Below are 22,246 nucleotides of genomic sequence, written 5' to 3' on the forward strand. Positions count from 1 at the left end.
CCATTTTGACACAGAGAGGGAAGCAGAGAGTTTGATATTGTGCCTGATGCCGGAACTGTGGCCAGTTAGAAGATGAAGTCTTGTCCCCCCAAATTGTTTTGAGTTGTGACAGTGTTTTTCTCAGAAGGCACCATGGAAGCTAAGTAATCTGAGTGGTTTGTAAACTTTTAACAGTGTAGAAAAGTCAAAGGATTTGTCTATGGGAATCACAAACACAACAGCACGTTAGTTCCGCTGTATCTGTCAGTTCTCCAGTGCTTGAATGCCGCCAATCCTTGAAGGTGGAGGCGGAGATGGCGGAGAAGACAACGGTCCCTCTTGCGACAAGGAGAGCACGAACATGTGTCCATGTCCGTGATCTGATTGGATACACTGCCATGACGTTGATAGTAGTGTGACGTCATTCACTGGCTCTGATTTTGGAAGGGATTCAATCGGCTATCGCAGATACACTAAAAGCTTCGCACTGGGAAGCGGCCGTTCACCTGTCCGTGTGTGCGAAGAGACTCATTCAGTTAACCCACCTTGTGATGCTCCGCTGAGTTCACAATAAATAGAGGCCACATTTCTGTCCGGAGTGAGCAAAGAGTTTTACTCAATCACCCCAGCTGCTCCAACATCAGCAACTTCACATCAGGGAGGAGGTTCAAATCAGCTCCGTGTTAAATGTTTAACCATCACGGTGACTGAAGGGAGCTGCAGGTTCATGAGGGACTGTTACTGTCAGATTCTGCCGTTCTTGCGGCTGCTCATCGCACCCAGGACTGAACCCTGGTCACTGAGCATTGGAGGAGTCTGTTCTGCTGATGTTAGCCTTAAACTGGACTAGTGCTTAATATTGTGTATATGTGAAAGATAAAGCAGTCTGTATCAAATCCCGTGTGTCAGGTACTTTCAGTCTCTACCACACTCACTGTGTACGCTAGAGAGGCCACTCGGCCCATCTGGTCCTGGCCCATGTTCCTGTTCCATATCAAATATCAAAATCTATCCCTGCCATTCCCCTATCACTCTCCCTGAGATGACAGGTTGCAACTAGTCACCACTCCGTGGGATAGGAGATTTCCCTTGAATTTCATAGAATCATAGAAATCTACAACACATTACAGACCCTTTGGCCCACAATGTTGTGCCGACCATGTAACTTACTCTAGAAACTGCTTAGAATTACCCTACCGCATAGCCACCTATTTTCCTAAGCTCCATGTACCTATCTAAGAGTCTCTTAAAAGACCCTATTGTATCTGCCTCTACCACCGTCGCTGGCAGTGCATTCCACACACATACCACTCTTTGCTTAAAAACCTTAGCTCTGACATCTCCTCTGTACCTACTCTCAAGCAGCTTAAACCTATTCCCCCTCGTGTTAGCCGTTTCAGCCCTGGGGAAAAGCCTCTGGCTATCCACACGACCAATGCCTCTCATCATCTTATACACCTGCATGAATTTCCTGCATGATTTTCTCCGGGCTGAATAAGACGATGAGCTCACTGTGGTTGTGACGTTCTTCAGGGCTCTGGACGAAGTTGGTTAAACTCCTTCTCCGCTCTTTTCAACGTTTTGGGTCATTTTCACCAATTTTAAAGGACTGTGCCTCAGACAGCTGGGTTGTTGCAATTGTTACGTACCAGCGGCAATAGATCATTAATGGAGTCTGGTTTCGATGTGAAAACCACTAGCTTTATCTGTATCTACTCCAAATATAAAAGATTAAACGAAATAAATAGAAGTTCAAAGTGTTGTGAATATATATAGCTCCCAAACTATCAAGCTTGGGAAACAATGCTTAAAGTCGTAAGATGGTAAAGTGGAAAAGTTCAGTAATCCACGGAATAAGTGAGTGAGAGGAGAGGTTTGTAAATCCACTCGAAAATGTAGCATTTTGAGTGTGTGCGTCTCTGTATTCCCAGCAACTGCAGAATCTCCTGTGTTTTATATCTGCATTTTACTTTGGCATTGGATACACGTTGATATTGAGTATATTGTTTATGGGAGCTTTCTGCGTTAAAACAGCTGCAGATTTTTCTATACACACACGAAAAAAATGAGGTATGAATATTGAACCAGAGCCTGCAGAAATATTTAATGGCACCGTGATTACCCATAAGGCAGTGCGTTTAAAATTTCGCTGGCGCTGAAGCACCGAACAGATGCGCAGGCGTCAGGGCCGATGACGTCACCAAGTATCACGCATGCGCACGGTACACAGAAGGCCTTGGAAATACCGTCTGCGGGTAAGATCGATTCTCTGTGTTTTTATCTTAAACACCGACTGAGGGACGATTCCTATGAAATCCGGACACCGTGACCCGCAATCCCGGGACACTCCTGCTCTCTCCCCTCTCTCTCAGCCCCACGATCCGTACATGGGTCCCGGGGAGCTTCCGGCCGATGAGGGAATGGGAACCGATAGATCTCTCAGACAGAGCTGAGCTCCAGCTATCTAAATGCAAGGATTAGGAGAAAGGGAACAAAATCTTTTATATCACCAGTTGAGAAAATCACCTTTGTTCTATCTCCAATCACAAACAAGAGAACATCTGCAGATGCTGGAAATCCAAGCAACACAAATTGCTGGATGAACTCAGCTTTAGTACAGTTTTCCATAGATGCTGTCTGGTCTGCTGAGTTCCTCCAGAATTTTGTGTGTGTTCTTGCTCTGGACTTTTCTACCGGTGAGGACATGTTTTGTCCCATTCTCTCTGGCTACATAATGATATCAAACACCCTTGCCCTGGGCAACAAGTAGCTTCCAGTTCACAAATGTGCCAGACTCCAATGAGACAAACTACTGCCCTTCCCTTCATATTCATTGGCATTGTCATCACTGAGTTCACCACCATTAGTCACTTGGGGGAGACTTCAGGGGAAATATTTATGTACAGTACAGAAACTAGTGTTACCTGTGTGCATTGTGGTGATGCTAAAGTTGCTGGAGAATTTGCAAGTGGGAAGAAATGGAGTGCTATTTGGAAATCTGACTTTTTAAAGCATAATTTAGCAAGCAAACCACATATGGACAATGTGCAAAAGCTTTGGTGAGAAAATTCTTCATTACCCGTTCCAGGCCTGCTACATAGGTTGTGTGAGAGTGCAGATGAACTCGATCAAACCCAGAGGAGATCAAAGTTCCTATTGACAGTGATTTGCTAGCTGTGAAAATGAATACTTCTCTATATAAAATTTACTGTGCACATCTTGTCACTGGGTAAAAAAAATGCACAGTGCAAGATTTATCTGCACATCAGTTATTACAAATTAGAGGGGATATTGGAGGGAAGGAGGGGAGACCTCCAGTGACCCTGATGCCCTCACCTACAAGATGTACATCCAGCTGCAGCTTGTAATCCTGCACTTTAAGGAGTTGGATCTTGAAATGGGTGAATTGCAGATCATCCAGCAGTTGGAGGGGGTGATAGATATGACATGAAGAGAGGTGAGTTACACCCAAGGTGCAGGACACAGGAAACTGTGTGAGAGTCAGGCAGGTGAATGAGGTTAAATAGCCATCGCAGAGTACTTTGTTGCTATCCTGCACAACAGCAGGTGGACCACTTTAGACACTGTTGGGGGTAATTGCCTGACAGAGGAAAGTCAAAGGGGTGATAGGAGATTTGTTAGTTAGGGGAACAGACCAAGAGGCAACTAATATGCCAGTGATAAGGCTTGCTAGAGGTAGTGCGGGGGGGGGGGTTGATGTGGTTTAAATAAGTTGTAGGGGGAATGAGAGCTAGATTGACAGAACAGATAGTGGAGAGGGTGAATTGAATTGACTTTATTACAAATATCCTTCATATAGATGAGGAGTAGAAATATTTACATTACTGTCTAAATGTGCAATGTGTAATTTAAATTAACTTATGATATTTAGTTTGTATATAGGACAGTCAAGGAAACAGAAATCAATTAATCAGTCTGATGGCCTGGTGGAAGATGATGTCCCGGAGCCTGTTGGTCCTTTTGCTGTGGTACCGTTTCCTGGATGGTAGCAGCAGGAACAGTTTGTGGTTGTGGTGAATTTGGTCCCCGATATCCTTTGGGCCATTTTTACACAAATCCATACCTCTACCATCCAGGCTCCCATCCAAACTGCTTTTAAATTTTGAAACCGAGCTCATATTCACCACTTGTGCTGGCATCTCATTCCACACTCTCACAACCATTTCAGTAAAGACCTTTTCCAAATGTTCCCATTAAATTTTCACCTTCCCCACTTACCCATGACCTCTGATTGTCATCCCACCCAACCTCGGTGGAAAAAGCTGCTTGCATTTATTTACCCAATCTTCTCCCTCATCATCTTGTATACTTCCAACAAATCCTCAAAGCAATGTGTAATTTCCTTGTTTATGTTTAGAGCCTTTTTTATGTGTATAAGATGATGAGGGGCATTGATCGTGTGCACAGCCAGAGGTTTGTTTTCCCAGGGCTGAAATGTCTAACACGAGGGAGCAGAGTTTTAAGGTGCTTGGAAATAGATACCGAGGAGATGTCAGGGGTAAGTTTTTTACACAGAGAGTGGTGGGTGCGTGGAATGCACTGCTGGCTTTTTCGGTGAGAGTGCTTCAGTTACTGTGGGGCCAGGACCCCATGCAGCTTAGTGGGAACAGGGAATAATACCAATGGAGAGAGTCAAACTGAGCCAAGTCACAGATTGGCGATGGCAGAAATGCCCCATTCTTATAGAGACAGGAAGAGCATCAGAGAGTTTGATGGTCATTCCAGATACCAGCACTGTGCCCAGTTGGAAGATGATTTCTCTCTCCAACTTGTGTTGAATCTCACTGTAACTGTGTGATGTCAGATCACACCTTGACAACTCAAATGATATCATCTGAAATTTTGTCCTACACCCACTGATGGATTTTGTAAATCTTTTTACAGGTTACTAATCACAAGGAATTTCTCTCCGGAAATCTAAAACACAACACACCAGTTTTGCTGTCTCTGTCCAGATATTTAAGAAGTGGAGCAAGCGATTCACTCGAGCAGCATTCCTGCTCAGACTGTGGAGAGGGATTCACTCTATCATCTGACCGACTGGCACACCTGTCATTTTAAACGGGTAGGGGGTGCCCAGTCATCTGCGCAGACAGTGGGAATGGATTCAGATGGACATTTCAACTGAAGGGACATCAATAAGTTCACACTGGGACAAGGCCATCCACCTGTTCTGTGTGTGAGAAAGGATTCAGTTGGTCTTCCCACCTGTGGACACACCAGTTAGTTCACACTGGGGCAGAGGCTGGTCATTTGCTGAATTTGTAGGGAAGGTTTCACTCGGTCATCTGACCAAATGGTTCACCAGCAAGTCCACACTGAGGAGTGGCTGTTCACTTGTTTGGACTGTGGGAAGGGATTCACTAAGTCATCTAAACTGAAGCTACATCAGAGAGTTCACACTGGGGAGAGACCGTTTACCTGCTCATACTGTGGAAAAGGATTCACTTGCTCACACCAACTGAAAGTACATCAAAGAATTCACACTGGAGAGAGGCCGTTCACTTGCTCAGACTGTGGGAAGGGATTCACTTGCTCATCTAAACTGAAGGTACATCAGCGAGTTCACACTGGAGAGAGGCTGTTCACCTGCTCAGATTGTGGGAAGGGATTCACTCAGTCAGCCCACCTACAAGCACACAGGTCAGTTCACACTGGGGAGAGGCCGTTTACCTGCTCATACTGTGGGGAGGGATTCACTTTGTCATCACAGCTACTGAGACATCAGTCAGTTCACACTGGGGAGTGGCCATTCACCTGCTCAGTGTGTGGGAAGGGATTCACTCAGTCATCCACCCTAATGGCTCACCAGCGAGTTCACACTGGGGAGCGGCCGTTCACCTGCTCGGACTGTGGGAAGGGATTCACTCTGTCATCTAAACTGAAGGTACATCAGAGAGTACACACTGGAGAGAGGCCGTTCATCTGCTCTGTCTGTGGGAAGGGATTCACTTGTTCACCTGACCTGAAGGTACATCACAGAGTTCACACAGGGGAGCGGCCATTCACATGTTCAGACTGTGGGAAGGGATTCACTCAGTCATCCCACCTATTGGCACACCAGCGAGTTCACACAGGGGAGCGGCCATTCACCTGTTCAGACTGTGGTAAGGGATTCACTCGGTCATCTCAACTGAAGGTACATCAGCGAATTCACACTGGAGAGAGGCCATTCAGCTGTTCAGACTGTGGGAAAAGATTTACTCAGTCATCTCAAGTGAAGGTACATCAGAGAGTTCACACTGGGGAACGACCGTTCACCTGCTTAGATTGTGGGAAGGGATTCACTTTGTCATCTAAACTGAAGGTACATCAGTGAGTTCACACTGGGGAGAGGCCATTCACCTGCTCAGACTGTGGGAAGGGATTCACTCAGTCATACCACCTGCAAGCACACTGGTCAGTTCACACTGGGGAGAGGCCGTTCACAGACTCAAGCCTGAATTATCCCTCTGTGTAGATGCTACAGTGTAGCATACCCAGTAGCCCACGCAAGTGGCCTATGCCGTTGTGAGCATTTTTACTTGTGAGTTCGTGTGTCTGCATTGCTCTGGCAAAACGCTAGTTGGTGTTGGGGTTCTATGGCACTGTGTTGAATTGACTCATGTGGAGTTGGGAACGATGGTGACTGCTGAGTACATCTTGTTGGAGTTGGAGCTATTAGATGTTGAACAAGAGTTACTTTTATTGAAATTACTGCAGCGCAGAAAAGAGAGAAGTTTTTCCATTTCTTTGTGCAGTCCGTGACATCCAAACCGATGTTTGTGGAAATTTATTTGCACGAATTTCATGCAATTTGCAAGTCTTTATAGTATACCAACGAAGAGTCGTACAAATGTACATATTTTCTGACTTCCTCACTTAACCTCTCCTCGATTTGGTCCATTTTCCAACTTCGAAGCAACAGGAAATCCCTAGGAGGAAATGAGCTGCTACCAAGCAGACCGATCACAGTTCTCGCGGTCTGTGACGCACAGTTACATTTTCATAAGGTGCGCATTAGGCTACGGCGTACGGTATGGCCTAGGGTGCCGCGTCAGATACGCAGCTATGTGGACCGTACGGTGAAGCATAATTCAGGCTTCAGTGTGTGGGAAGGGATTCACTCGGACATCTCAACTACAGAGACACCAGCGAGTTCACACTGGGGAGAGGCCGATCTGATGCTCAGACTTTGGGAAGGGATTCTCTCTGTGAAATCAACCTAATGTGCATGACTGAGTTCACACTGGGGAGAGACCGTTCACCTGCTGTGTATTTCAGAAGTGATTCTCTCAGTAATCTAACCATATGCAACTCTTGCTTCGGCTAGCAGCTAAATATAGGGGGTGATAACCCCCCAGCCCGGCCAAACTTAAGAAATCTTGTTTGGGTGGATGCTGTGTTATGTGTCCCCTGTTACAAATCAGTACCCTGAAATAACAAACAGTACACAATATGTGACTAAATGACTGAGATGTATAATTCTTACTTTGACTATATGGTTAGTGAAGTAATCAAAAAGAAAGAAAAAGGGCCCACTCTCTCTTCTTCTCATCTCTCGCCAGCAAAAGACCATGAAAATCTCTCTTCCTGACTCACAAGGAAGAACATTTCTGTCATTGGACAGTCCCACACTCCAAAACCCTGTTATCTCTAGTCTTACCCTAAACATTGCTGCTGCAGAGAAGCCATTACCTCAGCAGTGAAACATTGCAGAGAGTCCACTGCATCAGCAGTAAAACCTTACAGTGCGTTACACTTGTGACACACTACCGGGTTCAAACTGGGGAGAAAGTTTCAATAAGCTGCTTGCTGCATATTTGTCCATCACCGTTGCTGAATGCAATTTCGAAAGTGACTGTTGGTGCTGAACTCTGCAACTATTGCTGCTGCTCACCACACCCAGGTCTGCACCCTGGTCACTGGGCATTGGAGGAGTTTCCTCTGCTGCATATTCACCTTTAATGGGACTAGATCTGTGACAAATAAATCAGTCCTATTTTAAATACTGTCTCTGGTACTTAGTGAATTTATAACACACCTAGTGTACAGTAGAGAGTCAACTCAGGCCGGCTGGACCTGATTCTGTTCCACAACAGATCTTTCAAATCCTCCCCTGTTGTTCACCTCTCACTCTCCCTGTGGTGATGGGTTCCAAATTGTCATTAATCTGGGTGAAGAGGTTTCCCTTGAATTTCCTGCAGACTGAAGAATTCGAGCTGACTGCAGTTCTGTCTGAAATGTTCTTCGCCCCTCAGATCTCTGGCTGAGGAAGAATGACATTGGGAGTTAACATCCTTATTCAGGGCTCATTTGTCACCATCTCGTCTGCTCAGATTGTTGGGATGTCTCCCATGGAGGGTCATACTCATTCCACTCGTTCTTGTTTTCTTCCAGAGTGGTGAATCATTTTTCTGAGCTGGCCTCTCATGTACGTGTTCTGGTCTGTATTTCTTATCACAATTGCATGTACACACATGGAGTGCTGAATCCTGTTCATTTTGGATGAAAATGTATATGAGGGATGATTGATATATTCGTGGCCTCAGGTGGAAGGGGTCAATTTCGGAAAACCTAGCACATTTATTTTTCAACGTGGTCCCGTCCTACATTTACACACTTAGCCCAGCAGTGGCATGCAAAAGTCTGGGCACCCCTGGTCAAAATTTCTGTTACTGTGAATAGCTCAGCAAGTAAAAGATGACCTGATTTCCAAAAGGCATAAAGTCAAAGATGACACATTTCTTTAATATTTTAAGCAAGATTACATTTTAATTTCCATCTTTTACAGTTTCAAAATAACAAAAAAGGAAAAGGGCCCGAAGCAAAAGTTTGGGCGCCCTGTATTGTCAGTACTTAGTAACACCCCCTTTGGCAAGTATCACAGCTTGTAAACGCCTTTTGTAGCCAGCCAAGAGTCTTACAATTCTTGTTTGGGTAAATGTCTGGGTTCAGTCATAAACAGTAAAGTACTGATGTGGAAATTACAAATTACTATATTATTAGAGTCACAGAGACCAGCAGCCCTTCGGCCCTTCCAGTCAATGCTGACTTGTTTTTGTTGTTACTGCCTAGTTCCAACTACCTGCACAAGAGCCTCCATACACCTCCCATCCACGTCCTCACCCAAATTCCTCTTTAGTGTCTAAATCAAACCCACATCCTCCACTTCCACTGGCAGCTCATTCCACACTCTCACCAACCTCCGAGTGAAGAATTCCCCTTCAGATTCCCCTAAAATAATTCACTTTCACCCTGAATGTATGTCCAATGTCAGGGTGAGCGGGAGGACGGGGCAGAGAGGGAAGATAGTAAGGGGAGGGGGTGGTCAAATGCAGAGAGGGAAACAGAACAGAGAGATTATACTGAATATCTTTCAGAAAATGTAATTGTTTGAATTTGCTGCAAACCTAGACTCCATACCCTGTACATTCTTAATCAAATTATTGATCTAGATGACAGGTAGCAATGCGTGATGTTCAAAGTAAATTTTATTATCAGAGTACATATATGTCACCACATACAACCCTGAGATTGTTTTTCCTACAAGAACACTTAGCAAATCTATAGAATAGTAACAGGATCAATGAAAGATCAAGTGGAGCATAGAATTCAACAAACTGTGCAAATGCAAATATAATTAAATATCAATGAATAATGAGAGCAATGGGGTGTAACCCTGGGGAACCTCACTAGGCCCGGGCCTCGAGTCCAATAAACAGCCTCCCACCATCACTCTGTGTTTCCTACCATCAAGACAACTGTGCATCCATTGAGCCAGCTCTCCCTGGATCCCGTGTGATCTGACTTTCCACAGGAACTTACCATGCTGAACCTTATCAAAGGCCTCGCTGATGCCCATATCGGCCCCGATCCTGGGACAGTGTCACCAATCAGAGGGCATGGATTTAAGCAGAGGATGAAGAGGTTTAGAGGGATCTGAGGAAGAGATTTCTCACTCAGAGGGTAGCTGAAATCTGGAACACACTGCCCGAGGTGGTGGTGGAGGCAGGTCCCTTCACAGCATTTACGAACAGGATGAGCATTGAAACTGCCGAGATACAGTCAGGTATGAACCAAGTGCTGATAAATGGGACCAGTGTAGACAGTGAGTGGATGGTCAGAACAGGTATGGCCGGCCAAAGGCCTGTTTCCGTGCTGTGTGATCCACCACTCCGGACGTGGTATATTAACGATGGTGGCACCGCAAGGCATTGATTTCAAAACTCCACACCCCTCTCCAACCTGAAATAAACCAGACTGCACCCCTTTGTCACCACTGTGAGTATCAGTTTCTGTCAAGGTAACATACAAGTTGATCACTTTTGCTAAACAACTGGCAATTGATGAAGTTTCTTCCATTAATGTTGCTGTCTTACAGCAAAACTAACCCTCTCACTATGTCAGAATCAGTGATTAAATCAGACTCCAAACACTGTGCTTTCATCCCTGCATGTTATAACTGGAACCTTCTCACTGAGGGTCTGATAGAGACATGGGATCACATCTCCCCTGTTTCTGACATTTCAAATACCCTCCGAATGGTTTTCTGATTCAGTCTAAAGGTTACGGTACATTCAGCTCGTCGTCAGACCTGACAAACTGTGTCTTCCCGCAGCTGGTTCCACCTCTTGGTGTGTCCTCTTTCCTCCACCTCCGGGGAAGCTGCATCTCCACACAAACTCCTCACTTGAGACGAATGTCTGTACCCGTGACACAGGAAATCACATCACTGTCACTCTCCTGATACCGTGTCTGACCTGCACACCTCCGGGTATCCTCCCTCAACAAGCCTCTTCCTCAGTCACCGTCTGTGAGATTATATAAAAACACAATTACTGTAAAACGATCTATCAGACAGCTCCAGTATCCCTCCATCCCGGACGATGGTTTGCTGATTAAAACTCTCTCTCCTCAGCCCCTTCCCTATTCCCTTTCCCTTTGCAAACTCCAGATATGCCAGCTGATCCGAATCCACTGTGAGGACATTTATATCTCACAGGAGGATATAGAAACCCGTGTTGTTCTCTGATACAGAGGTCACTGACACCCCACCGCCATCCCAATCTGCATCAACAGGCCATGACGGTGACAGCTCTGCCAGACACTGGGGCTTTGTAACAAACACCATGGTAACAGCAAGATTAGACAGTAAATCATTTGAAGAGAGAATTGCTGTTTCCTGAAAGGACACGCGAGCGTCCGATACAACGGAGCAGATCCTCCCCGTTCACAACTTTATTTGACCCGGGTCACGGAACGTCCGATCATCCCACTTTCTCACAACAGCAGCCACACCCCCATCCCCCCCGACTACAGTCCACCCATAACCTCTACCCACACACACACAGACAGATCCCCTTCACCCCAAACCCCTCCGAGCCCGGGAACCACAACTAACTGATCCCACAGCCCGGGCTCGGGCGCAAAGCTAAAACCGGGGCTGCGGGACCGGAGAGCCCGGAGCCTCCAGCCGTCCGGCAGAGCTCGTTCCCGGCACTTTTCATAGAAACATAGAAAACCTACAGCACGATACAGGCCCTTCGGCCCACAAAGTTGTGATTCCACGGCAGCCGGCCCCCAGTTTCCACAAACCCGAGATCAGACCCTTCTTCACGGACGCCTGAACAGAATAACGGCCGGTCGGCACTGCGCCTGCGTTTAGCAGGAGGTTCGCGGCAGCACCAGCCGTGGCCGGGGGTCCCTACAGAGCGACCACTGGCCGGAGGCGGGAGAGACAACGGAGAGGTAAATCACAAACACGACAAAATCTGCAGATGCTGGAAATTCAGAGCAACACAAACAAAATGCTGGCGGAACTCAGCAGACCGGGCAGCATCTATCGAAAAGAGTCTCCAGTTGAACTCCTTCAGGACTGAGATGGGATGGGAGAAATATCTGAATAAAATCGGGGCGGGCGAGGAAATGTCTCGTTGGAAGGTGATAAGTGAAGCCAGGTAGGTGGGAAAGCTCAAGAGCAGAAGAAAATAGAGTCTAATAGGAAAGGGGAGTGGAGAACAGGAGAAAGGGATGAAGCACTGGACCCAGTGAGAAGTGATACGCAGGTGAGAGGACGTGAAAAGTCACAGAGGAAGAGTGGGAGTGGGAGGGAAGGGTGTGAGGGAAATTTGTTCACCGGAAGGAGAAATCTATATTTAAGCTATCAGGTTGTGGGGGTGGGGGTGCCCAGACGGAGTATAAGTTGCTGATCCTGGACCCTGAGGGTGGCCTCACCTTGGCACAGGATGAGCTGACATGTCGGAACGGGAATGGGAATCGGAACTTAAATGTTTGGACACAGGGAAGTCCCTCTCGGAGCGGATAGTTCAAAGGGTAATTTATTATCCAAGCAGGTATCCATAAATAACGCTGAGTTTTTTTCTTCGCCAGAGAGCCACGAAACAAAGAAAGAGCATGAAAGTCGTTCAGAGAGAAAAATCAAACACCCACCCCAGCCCCCGCATAAAAAAGGACAGCATCCCGATCATCAACCCCCAAAACCCACCCTTCCGCACAAAAGGGAACAATAATATCGACCCCCGATAAAGAAAACAACCCTGTGTACGTATTCTAAGATAACAACCCTACCCCGCACAACTGCGGAGGAGCCGGTGTCACCAGTGTAGAGGCGGCCGCATCGGGAGCAGCGGACACAACGGGTAACCCCGGAAGATTCACAGGTGAAGTGTCGCCTCACCTGGAAGGATGTTTGGACAACGGAGAGAGTTCGGCCGTCCGGCCCTTTCACTGTGACACCCCGAACTCCACATCAAATCCGTGCAAACGAATCTGGGCGAACTTTAATGACCAATAAATATAATTCCTCTCAGCGATCAACTCTCTGAATGATCCCCTGACTGTGAGAGGAAGGGGTATCTATGGTCTACACTGACAGGGTGTTGAGTTTACCAGGAGACAAAGACTGCAGGGACGAGAGGTTTTCTGTTGACTAATACACTGTGTGTGGACACCGCTGGAAATTCTGGTGTTGTGACCCGAATCGAGACAAACACCACGCTGCCCACAGAGTCGACTGTATTTCCTTAGAAGGTTGGCGTCATTCAATGTCCGTAGTGAGATGCTGAAGATGTTCTATAGGTCAGTTGTGGAGAGTGCCCTCTTCTTTGTGGTGGCGTGTTGGGGAGGAAGCATTAAGAAGAGGGACGCCTCACTTCTTAATAAGCTGGTAAGGAAGGCGGGCTCTGTCGTGGGCAAAGTACTGGAGAGTTTAACATCGGTAGCTGAGCGAAGGGCGCTGAGTAGGCTACGGTCAATTATGGAAAACTCTGAACATCCTCTACATAGCATCATCCAGAGACAGAGAAGCAGTTTCAGCGACAGGTTACTATCGATGCAATGCTCCTCAGACAGGATGAAGAGGTCAATACTCCCCAATGCCATTAGGCTTTACAATTCTACCGCCAGGACTTAAGAACTTTTCAAAAGCTATTATTAATGCTTTTTGAGATAGTGATTTAGATGCATATCATTTTTTTTTACTGAGTTAAGTATTGTATGTAATTAGTTTTGCTACAACAAGTGTATGGGACATTGGAAAAAAGTTGAATTTCCCCATGGGGATGAATAAAGTATCTATCTATCTATCTATCTATCTATCTATCTATCTATTAATGTTGTTGTCCCGCTGAAAAGTCCATTAAGGTGCTTTTAAATGCCAGAGCTCTCCCACAGGTGACGTCACACAGCTCCTCCACCCACGCGCCTGACGTCACACATGGGCTCCCCCACTGGGTTCTGCTCTGCCCTCACGTGCGCGGTGTCTTACGTCACCCACGCGCTGCTGTTTTCGAGCTTTATCGGTTGAAGGGCTGGGCTAATAATCACGTGACCAGCCCCTCCCCCACCGCTGTCAACAGAGGATTCAGGAGCTGCGCTATTCCCATTGGTGCGAAGCGATGCCGATCACTGGTTACAACCAGTCGCGGAGCCGGACAAGCCGAGTGGGCGTTACCCCGCTGAGTCCGTCTCCCGCTCGAGCGCCGACCGTTTCATCAGAGCAGAGAAAACCTCAAAGTAAATGTCCGCTTTCTGATTTATTTCCATTTCCTTCCGAGGGAAGTTGGGGCGTTTGTGAAGCGTCTCCTGCGGCCGGAGTCTGATGTATCGCTGAGAGGTAGGAGGAGACCGCTCGGCCCGTCGGTTTGATGCCGGTTCCCCGGGGAGGGATTTTATTGAAAGGATGAAGATGGTGTGAGAGGGGGCGGACAGGAGGGGCTCATCTGTAGAAATGTCTGAGCCCACGGTGGTGGCGAGCAGAGGGATTCACCACATTGGGGGCAAACACCGGCAGACTGTTGCCCTACAAGCGGGGACAATGGTCCAGGCAAAGTGACAATTATTTGTGCTTTGTTGAGATTGTACCTGGAATATGGTGTAAAATCCCGCTCCCCATACTAACACGGGTTATACAGACCAAAGAACAAACTGCCGGAGGAACTCCATGTGTCGGACAACATCTCTGGAGGGAAATGGACCGTCAACATTCCGGGCCGAGACCCTCCCTCTGGACTGAGAGTGGACGGGAAATAGTCAGAGAAAAGAGGCGAGGGGTGGGGATGGGGCAAGAGCTGGGGAGTGAGAGGTGGATCCAGGTGAGGGGGGAGGTGGGAAGGTGAAAATAGTGACGGGGTGGGAGGTGAGTGTTTGGGGCAACACGGGGCTACAGAATATGGAAATTAATTCCATAGAGGATGAACAAAGAGGTTAGGGAGTATTTGTTTTAGAGAGTGCAATGAAGATTCACCAGGCTGATCCCTGGAGTGGTGGGGGTCATCATATGAAGAAAGATCGAATGTGATAACCCTTTCATTTGGAGAATCGAGGACTGAGAGCTGAACGCATTGAAATGCACAACATCATTACCAGTTGAACCAGGGATCCCAGTCTCTGAAACAGGGATGGACTGTCTGGGGCTGAGATGAGGGGAAATGTCTTCACTCTGAGGGTGATGAATGTCTGTAAATCCCCTCCACAGAGGGCGGTGAAGACTCAGTGATCATCCTCACATAAAAGTGAGGCCGGCAGATGTGTGGAGACCGAAGGGATCGAGGAAATGAGGATCGGACAGAAACATGTGGCTGAGATGGGAGAACAGCCGCCATCTTGCTGATGGTTAGAGGGGCTGAATGGCCTCCTGCTGTTTCTCACTTGATGCTTCAGTGTTCCTGTCCAGCAAGGCTCCGGAGGAATGTGAACAGAAATTAGTGTTTATAAACACAGAACTGATTTAAATGAAATGTGAATATTTCCTGATTGGGTCTAAATTATGTTTTGGACCGGGATGGGAATCGAGCCTGTGACTCTGTGACCTGGGGGTGGAGGGAAAGGGATCGGTATAGATATGGTGTGGAAAAGTAGACATGTATCTGGTGTAAATATGGAATAATGTGGGGAATGCGGCGGATGGGTCGGGCAGTGTGTGAGAGGCGAGGAGCACCGTTTCCCGTTCATGTTTTTCTGCAGATCTGCAGCATCTGCGGGTCATTGCTCTACTTGTACGTGTAGCTTCATCTTTCCCCGTTCAGACAAGGCAGTGAGATCCGGATCTGTCACATCCTCTCGTTGTGGGTGGACAATGTTTTTTTCTCTGCAATAGTTTCTGCATGTTTCATTCCACTGTTTCGACGTGCTGAAGTGCAGCCGATGTTTCTGGGTGTCTGACCCATTTATGTGAGAATTTAGCCATTTATATTTATCTGAGCTTCTCATAAATGTGTAAAGTTCAGTTCAGCTTCACTTCAGAATTTCCAAAGCATCAGCCAGTCAGTCAAATTGCTCCACACAATTAAAATAGCTTATTACATTTTTTTCCATTTTTGTACAATATATATGTATATTCTTATTTTAAATCACAATTGTTAAAATCTATTGTTATGAATTAGGTTCTACTGCTGCCGCAGGGACAACGAATTTCATGTCATATGCCGGTGTTATTAAACCTGATTCTGATATTGATATGGGAGACACACCACCAGTCACCTGATCCCAGTTACCGCAGATCGTAATGTGAGATCGAAGCATTTTCCATATATTTGTTTTCCACTGAAATGACAACAGTTCAGCTTCCTTCTCTGGTTCCAGAGCAGAAGCTCAGTCTGTCTAATATTTCCACACAATTAAAGTGGGGAATTTGTTTATTATCATCATGTACTGAGCTACCGTGAAAATCTTGCCTGATGTACCATTCACACAGATCGATACATTACAACACTACATTGAGCTGATATATGACAAAACACTCACTGTAACTAAGCATTGTGGCTGCTGTTACGTACCCCGTAACTGGGTCACTTACCAGCAAAGATAGAGAGGTCCGTTGAAGTCTGATGGTACTATTTTTAAAAGTCTTTATTCATAAAGGGGCACAAAAATAGGATTAATACAAACAATCAGATAATATATGTCGTCAATACTCAATCTAAAGCGCGGGTATAATCATAATCATCAATAAGAAATAACTCTATCATTTGTCTCGGGGTTACTGTATTGTCCGATGAAGAAATAAAAGTCAATTGTCATTAAAGATGCAGCTCTTTTTCGGGTTGGGGAGAGAGATAGTCTTAAACTTGCCCGGGTCTTTTGATGAGGCCAATCCGTTGAGTCGGCGAGTTGGTTCCCCGTTGTTAGTTCAAAGTCGTTTTCTGTGGTATCAGCCACCGGTTCCCAGAGAAGGGACAAGCATGTGGCTTTCTTCAAATGGCTTCCCGCTATTACGGGATCGCTAGCGTGTCTTCTGGTGCGTCTGAGGGGCCATCTCTACAGCCCCTCTTTTATCTTGACTCACAGGGTAGTAGATGTCAATCAGGTTGGGGGTGATGCAATCTCTCTCTCAACCAGCCCACTTTGCCCGAGGGCTTGCACGTAGCATAGTCCCCAATCCACAAATATGTCTCCAAGAGACAATGGCCAATGTCGCGTCATTTTGCATCGTCGGGGAACGAGGCATTCGGCACGTCTCTCTCCCATTTCCTGGGTCCACTGACCCAACCCACTAGTGCCCTTGCGATTCACACAAAGGAGGGGGCTGTGGGCATAACACTGCAGAGAAAATGCAGTGCAGATAGACATATGGTGCAGGGTCACGTCGAGTTACATTGTGAGGCCGAGTCCATTTTATCATTCATTTGGCTTATAACTGCAGACAGGAAGCCGTCCTTTAGCCTGGCGTTACGCACTTTAAGGCTTTTGTATCTCTTCCCCGATGGGGGAGCGGGTTTGCGGAAAGAATGTCCAGGTTGTGAGGATCTTTGAGTACATGGCCTGCCTTTCCAAGGGAGGGGAAGTGTAGGAAGAGTCCATGGAGGGGAGGCTTGTTTCTCTGATGTTCTCTGCTCTCCAAAGTTCTCTGCAGTTCCTTGCAGTCATGGGCAGAGCAGTAGCCATACGAAGACGTGAAGTATCGACAAGGAGCTCAGAGACCTCGGCCTTCACCCTGCCTTGTGTAGCTGGATCCTGGACTTCCTGTCAGATCGCCAGCAGGTGGTAAGAGTGGGCTCCATCTCCTCTGTCTCTCTGACCCTCAGCACACATACCCGATAGGGTTGTCTCTTTGGCCCTGTCTTTTACTCTTTGTGCACCCATGAGTTGTGTTGCCACCCACAGCTCCAATCTGCTATTGAAATTTGCTGACAGCACTACATTGATTGGCCTAACCTGAAATACTGATAACAATCAATCAAATGCCTTCTGACAAGGCTCAGTCCAAACAAACTTTTCACCCTTCTTCAGGAGATTGGTCAAAGGAAGAGCGATAGCGGCAAAGTTCTTACAGAACTTACGATAATACCCATCCATTCCCAGAAACCTTCTAAGAGCCTTCTTAGCAGTCAGAATAGGAACTTGAGAAATTGCTGGACTTTTGCCCGAACAGGAGCCAACGTGCTTTGACCAGCAACATAGCCAAGACAGGTCACACTGGCATGGCCAAATTCACTCTTAGCCAAGTTAACTGTAAGATTGTCCTAGGAAAGCCTGTCAAATAGCTTTTCTACTGCAGAGATATGCTCTTCCCAAGTGTCACACCCTGTAACTAAGTCATCAATATAGGTATCTGTGTGTTCTAACCCTCGAATTACAAAACCAATCATTCTCTGGGATGTTCCTGGAGCATGTTTCCTTCCAAAAGGCAAAACATTGTATTCATACAACCCAGATGGTGTCACAAACGCAGGAATTTCTCTACCTCTGTCCGTCAATGGAACACACCAATACCCTTTCAGCAGATCAATCTTTGTAAGAAATTAGCTTTTCCAGCCTTATCGATGCAATCATCCACCCTAGGGATAGGATAGGCATCTGTTTTTGTTACTGCATTTACCTTCCTATAATCAGTGCAAAATCTAACAATACCATTACGTTTGGGCACAATAATGCAGGGTGACTCCAATCTCATTTTGAAGGTCTAATAATACCATTCTTCAGCATATATTCAATTCCCTGGTCAGCAAATTTACACTTTTCTACGTTCATGCAATATGGGTGTTGTTTAATCAGTTCGGCTTGACCAACATCTACATCATGTACTGCGACCGTGGTTTGCTTGGGAAAATCGGGAAATAAATCTTTAAACTTCAGAATTAATTCCTTCAGCTGTTGTTGTTGCTTTGGCTGCAGATGAGACAACTTGTTAGCAATGTTTTCTGGAACAACCAAGTTCATTAGCCTAACTGGGACCATGTTTGGCTTGTGAAAAGTCTCATACGAGTCAATTGTTTCATTCTCAGGGTTGCCAGTTTCATTTGTTTTGACAACAACACACACAGATGGTACCTGCTGTCAAAAAAGGCTTTGTCATATTTATGTGTACCACCTGTGTTAGTTCAAGTCAGCTGGGTGTTTTAATTACACAATTCACATTATTAATTTGAGAGACTATTTCATACGGTCTATTGAATTTCGCCTGAAGTGGATTCGTCAACATAAGGCAAGCATCTTATCTCACACCTGGTATTTTCTTTCGCGAGCCCTGTTATCAAACCAACACTTCATTTTGTTTTGAGAAATCTTTAATTTTTTCTCGCTAGACTACAGGCTTGGTGTAGTTTATTTTCGAACTTCAAAACAAAGTCTAACGAGTTAACGTCAATCCACTGTTCCTTTTAATAAGGTCAAAGGTCACTCTGCGACAAAATACAAGTTCAAATGGAGTAAAGCCCAGTAATTCCTGTACTGACTCTCTTTCTGTGGACAAAAGCAAATGTATTCCTTCATCCCAGTCTTTTCCATTTTCAACACAATATGTCTTAATCATTGTTTTGAGGGTAGAATGAAACCTTTCTAAAGCCCCTTGTGATTCTGTATGGTATGCAGATGATGCAATTTGTTTTGCTCCCAGTTCAGAAATTGCCTGCTGGAATAATCCAGATGTAAAATTACATCCTTGATCAGACTGGATTTCTTTAGGCAAATCGAATAAAGTGAAAATCTTGGCGAGAGCCTTCGCCACAGTTTTAGCTTTAATATTTCTGAGAGGTATTGCCTCTGGGAATCTGGATGCAGTAAACATAATAGTCAGCAAATACTGATGGCCAGCTTTAGTCTTTGGCAATGGGCCAAAACAATCCACTATAACTTTGGAAAAGGGTTCACCGAATGCAGGTACAGGCCACTGGGGTGAGCTCATTCGGTTTACCCACAACTTGACAAGTGCCTTTTGGAAACTCTTATTCAGGGTAAACATAACTTTATGAGTTAAAGCAAACTGATCTGTTAATCTAGCAGATTCCTGCATAGTGGCAACATCATTTCCATCTAAATACGACTTTATGTCATAAGGGACGCACCCTCTGAATTCTTCAATTAAAACCAACTCTTTCAAGCTGTTAAAATCATCATTTACATGTTCAGATGTGCACCAGTGGTCAATACACAAAAATTTCTCATAAGCAAATTCCGAAAGTCTGGTTCACAGATTTCTTCAAATTTCTAAACTTTTGCCTGTCAGCTTCTGGGACCAACTCGTAAGCTTTGAGCACAGCCTGTTTCACTATGTCATTATGTGTGGTGCGTGGCCATGTGGTTAAGGTGTTGAACTAGCGATCTGAAAGTCATAAGTTCGAGCCTCAGCCGAGGCAGCGTGTGTGTCCTTGAGCAAAGCACTGAACCACACACTGCTCCTGCACATTTATAGCCCAGTGGCGATGATTGGGGCAGCATAAATAAATAAATAATAAGCTGCTTCAGCAACTGTCAAAGCAGAATAGGCTTGCTAAGCCTTCCCCTTATTTACACTTTGTAAGAGAATTTTCTTTCTGCTTTTCTGCCTCTCCAGCCTGAAACTGCCTCTGCCTTTCCGCAGCATCCATCTTTAATTTTTCTAACTTGTACTGGAGCTCAAGCTCACGAGGTTTACTTTCAGGAAAATCCAATTCCTCCACTTTAAACACACCCTCAGATACATAATGTTCAGCTATTATCCTCTGCATCTGTGCCCTCTTCATTGTCAATTTCACCTTAGCAAGTATTAACGTTTTAGCAATACTCTACAACTCAATCCTTCTGGTGTCCTCTAATGCCTGAGAGGTTCACACTTCCAGATATCTATCAACATCCATTGCTGCTCATTTTCCACACACAAATAAATCAAAAGGGATTTCCCTAATGAAATTGATATTAAATCAATCCTTAAATTTGTTCATATCCCAGATGCAGGCCCCATTTTGTTACAAACCGTAACGCTTTAGAAACGAACCAGCAGCAACAGACTACTCCCAGTGGCCACACATTTTAATTCCACATCCCATTCCCATTCTGATATGTCTATCCATGGCCTCCTCTACTGTCAAAATTAATCCAAACTCAGGTTGGAGGAACAACACCTTATATACCGGCTGGGTAGCCTCCAACCTGATGGGATGAACATTGACTTCTCTAACTTCCGTTAATGCCCTTCCTCCCCTTCTTACCCCATCACTGACATATTTAATTGTTTGCCTGTTTTACATGTCTCTCTGGTGCTTCCCCCCCACCTTTCTTTCTCCCGAGGCCTCCTGTCCAATGATCCTTTCCTATCTCCAGCTCTGTATCACTTTCTCCAATCACCTTCCCAGCTCTTAGCTTCAACCCACCCCCTCCGGTCTTCTCCTATCATTTCGCATTTCACCCTCCCCCCACTACTTTCAAATCTCTTAGTATCTGTCCGTTCAGTTAGTCCTGACGAAGGGTCTCAGCCTGAAATGTCAACAGTTCTTCTTCTTATAGATGCTGCCTGGCCTGCTGTGTTTCACCAGCATTTTGTGTGTGTTGTTTGAATTTCCAGCATCTGCAGATTTCCTCGTGAGTGTTATGTGTATAAATATAACTCTCAAACTATTGAGCTCAGGGGTAACAAGGCTTGGAGTCTTGAGATGGTAAAGTATGAAAGTTCAGTTCAACCACAGAATAGGTGATGAGAGAGAGATATTTGTAATCCAGGGTAAATGTTGAGAGAAGGCAATTATGTCGTATTCCACGGGTTCCATGGTGGTAAAACGAGACCAACAGTCGCTGTAGATTTTATCTGTCATCCTTCCAAATCCACATACTAATTATCACCCAAAGTGACTTGTCATAAGGGGTATCGTCTTCAAATGAATTACCACACCACAGCCAGGCAAGGGTTGACACATGTGGTCTCCGCAGGATACCCCAAATCAGATCCACTCCTATGGATCAAATGAGGTGACAACCACACATTCGATGTACAGTGAATTGATAATTAGCCCACCCTTGTGGGCAAAGGAAAGTTCCAAACAGTGACCCTTGGCCACTAGTTCCCCGGTTTCGATTCTTCCATTTTTCCTCCTTCGTCTCCGTCTGACTCTGAGTCTGTGGATTTGCCTTCTTAATCTCTCTCTCTTAAAATGACAGTCTACAGCAAACAAAACCTAGGGATTCATAACAATGGCCACTCCCCATTGTGAGCTGACAGGTGTGCCAGTAGGTGGGATGACTGAGTGAATCCTTTCCCACATTCTCAGCAGGTGAACGGCTTCTCCCCAGTGTGAACTCGCTGATGTTTCTGTAGGTGGGATGACTGAGTGAATCCCTTCCCACATTCTGAGCAGGTGAATGGCCTCTCCCCAGTGTGAACTCGCTGGTGTCTCTGTTGGTTAGCTAACCGAGTGAATCCCTTCCCACAGACTGAGCAGGTGAACGGCTTCTCCCCAGTGTGAACTCGCTGATGTACCAGTAGGGTAGATGACTGAGTGAATCCCTTCCCACAGACTGAGCAGGTGAATGGCCTCTCCCCAGTGTGAACTCGCTG

At 45.9% G+C, this 22,246-nt stretch overlaps 1 protein-coding gene across 1 annotated transcript; it reads left to right on the forward strand.

The window, feature by feature from the left end:
• Window positions 1-2,179: 2,179 nt before the first annotated feature.
• Window positions 2,180-8,348, forward strand: LOC140720342 (uncharacterized). The gene is made up of 2 exons (XM_073035203.1): window positions 2,180-2,234; window positions 4,885-8,348. The coding sequence occupies exon 2, from the start codon at window positions 5,297-5,299 to the stop codon at window positions 6,317-6,319; it is 1,023 nt and encodes a 340-aa protein (XP_072891304.1). The 5' UTR covers window positions 2,180-2,234; window positions 4,885-5,296; the 3' UTR covers window positions 6,320-8,348.
• Window positions 8,349-22,246: the final 13,898 nt, after the last annotated feature.

Source organism: Hemitrygon akajei, unplaced genomic scaffold (assembly GCF_048418815.1).
Source record: "Hemitrygon akajei unplaced genomic scaffold, sHemAka1.3 Scf000041, whole genome shotgun sequence".
Classification (NCBI taxonomy): domain Eukaryota; kingdom Metazoa; phylum Chordata; class Chondrichthyes; order Myliobatiformes; family Dasyatidae; genus Hemitrygon; species Hemitrygon akajei.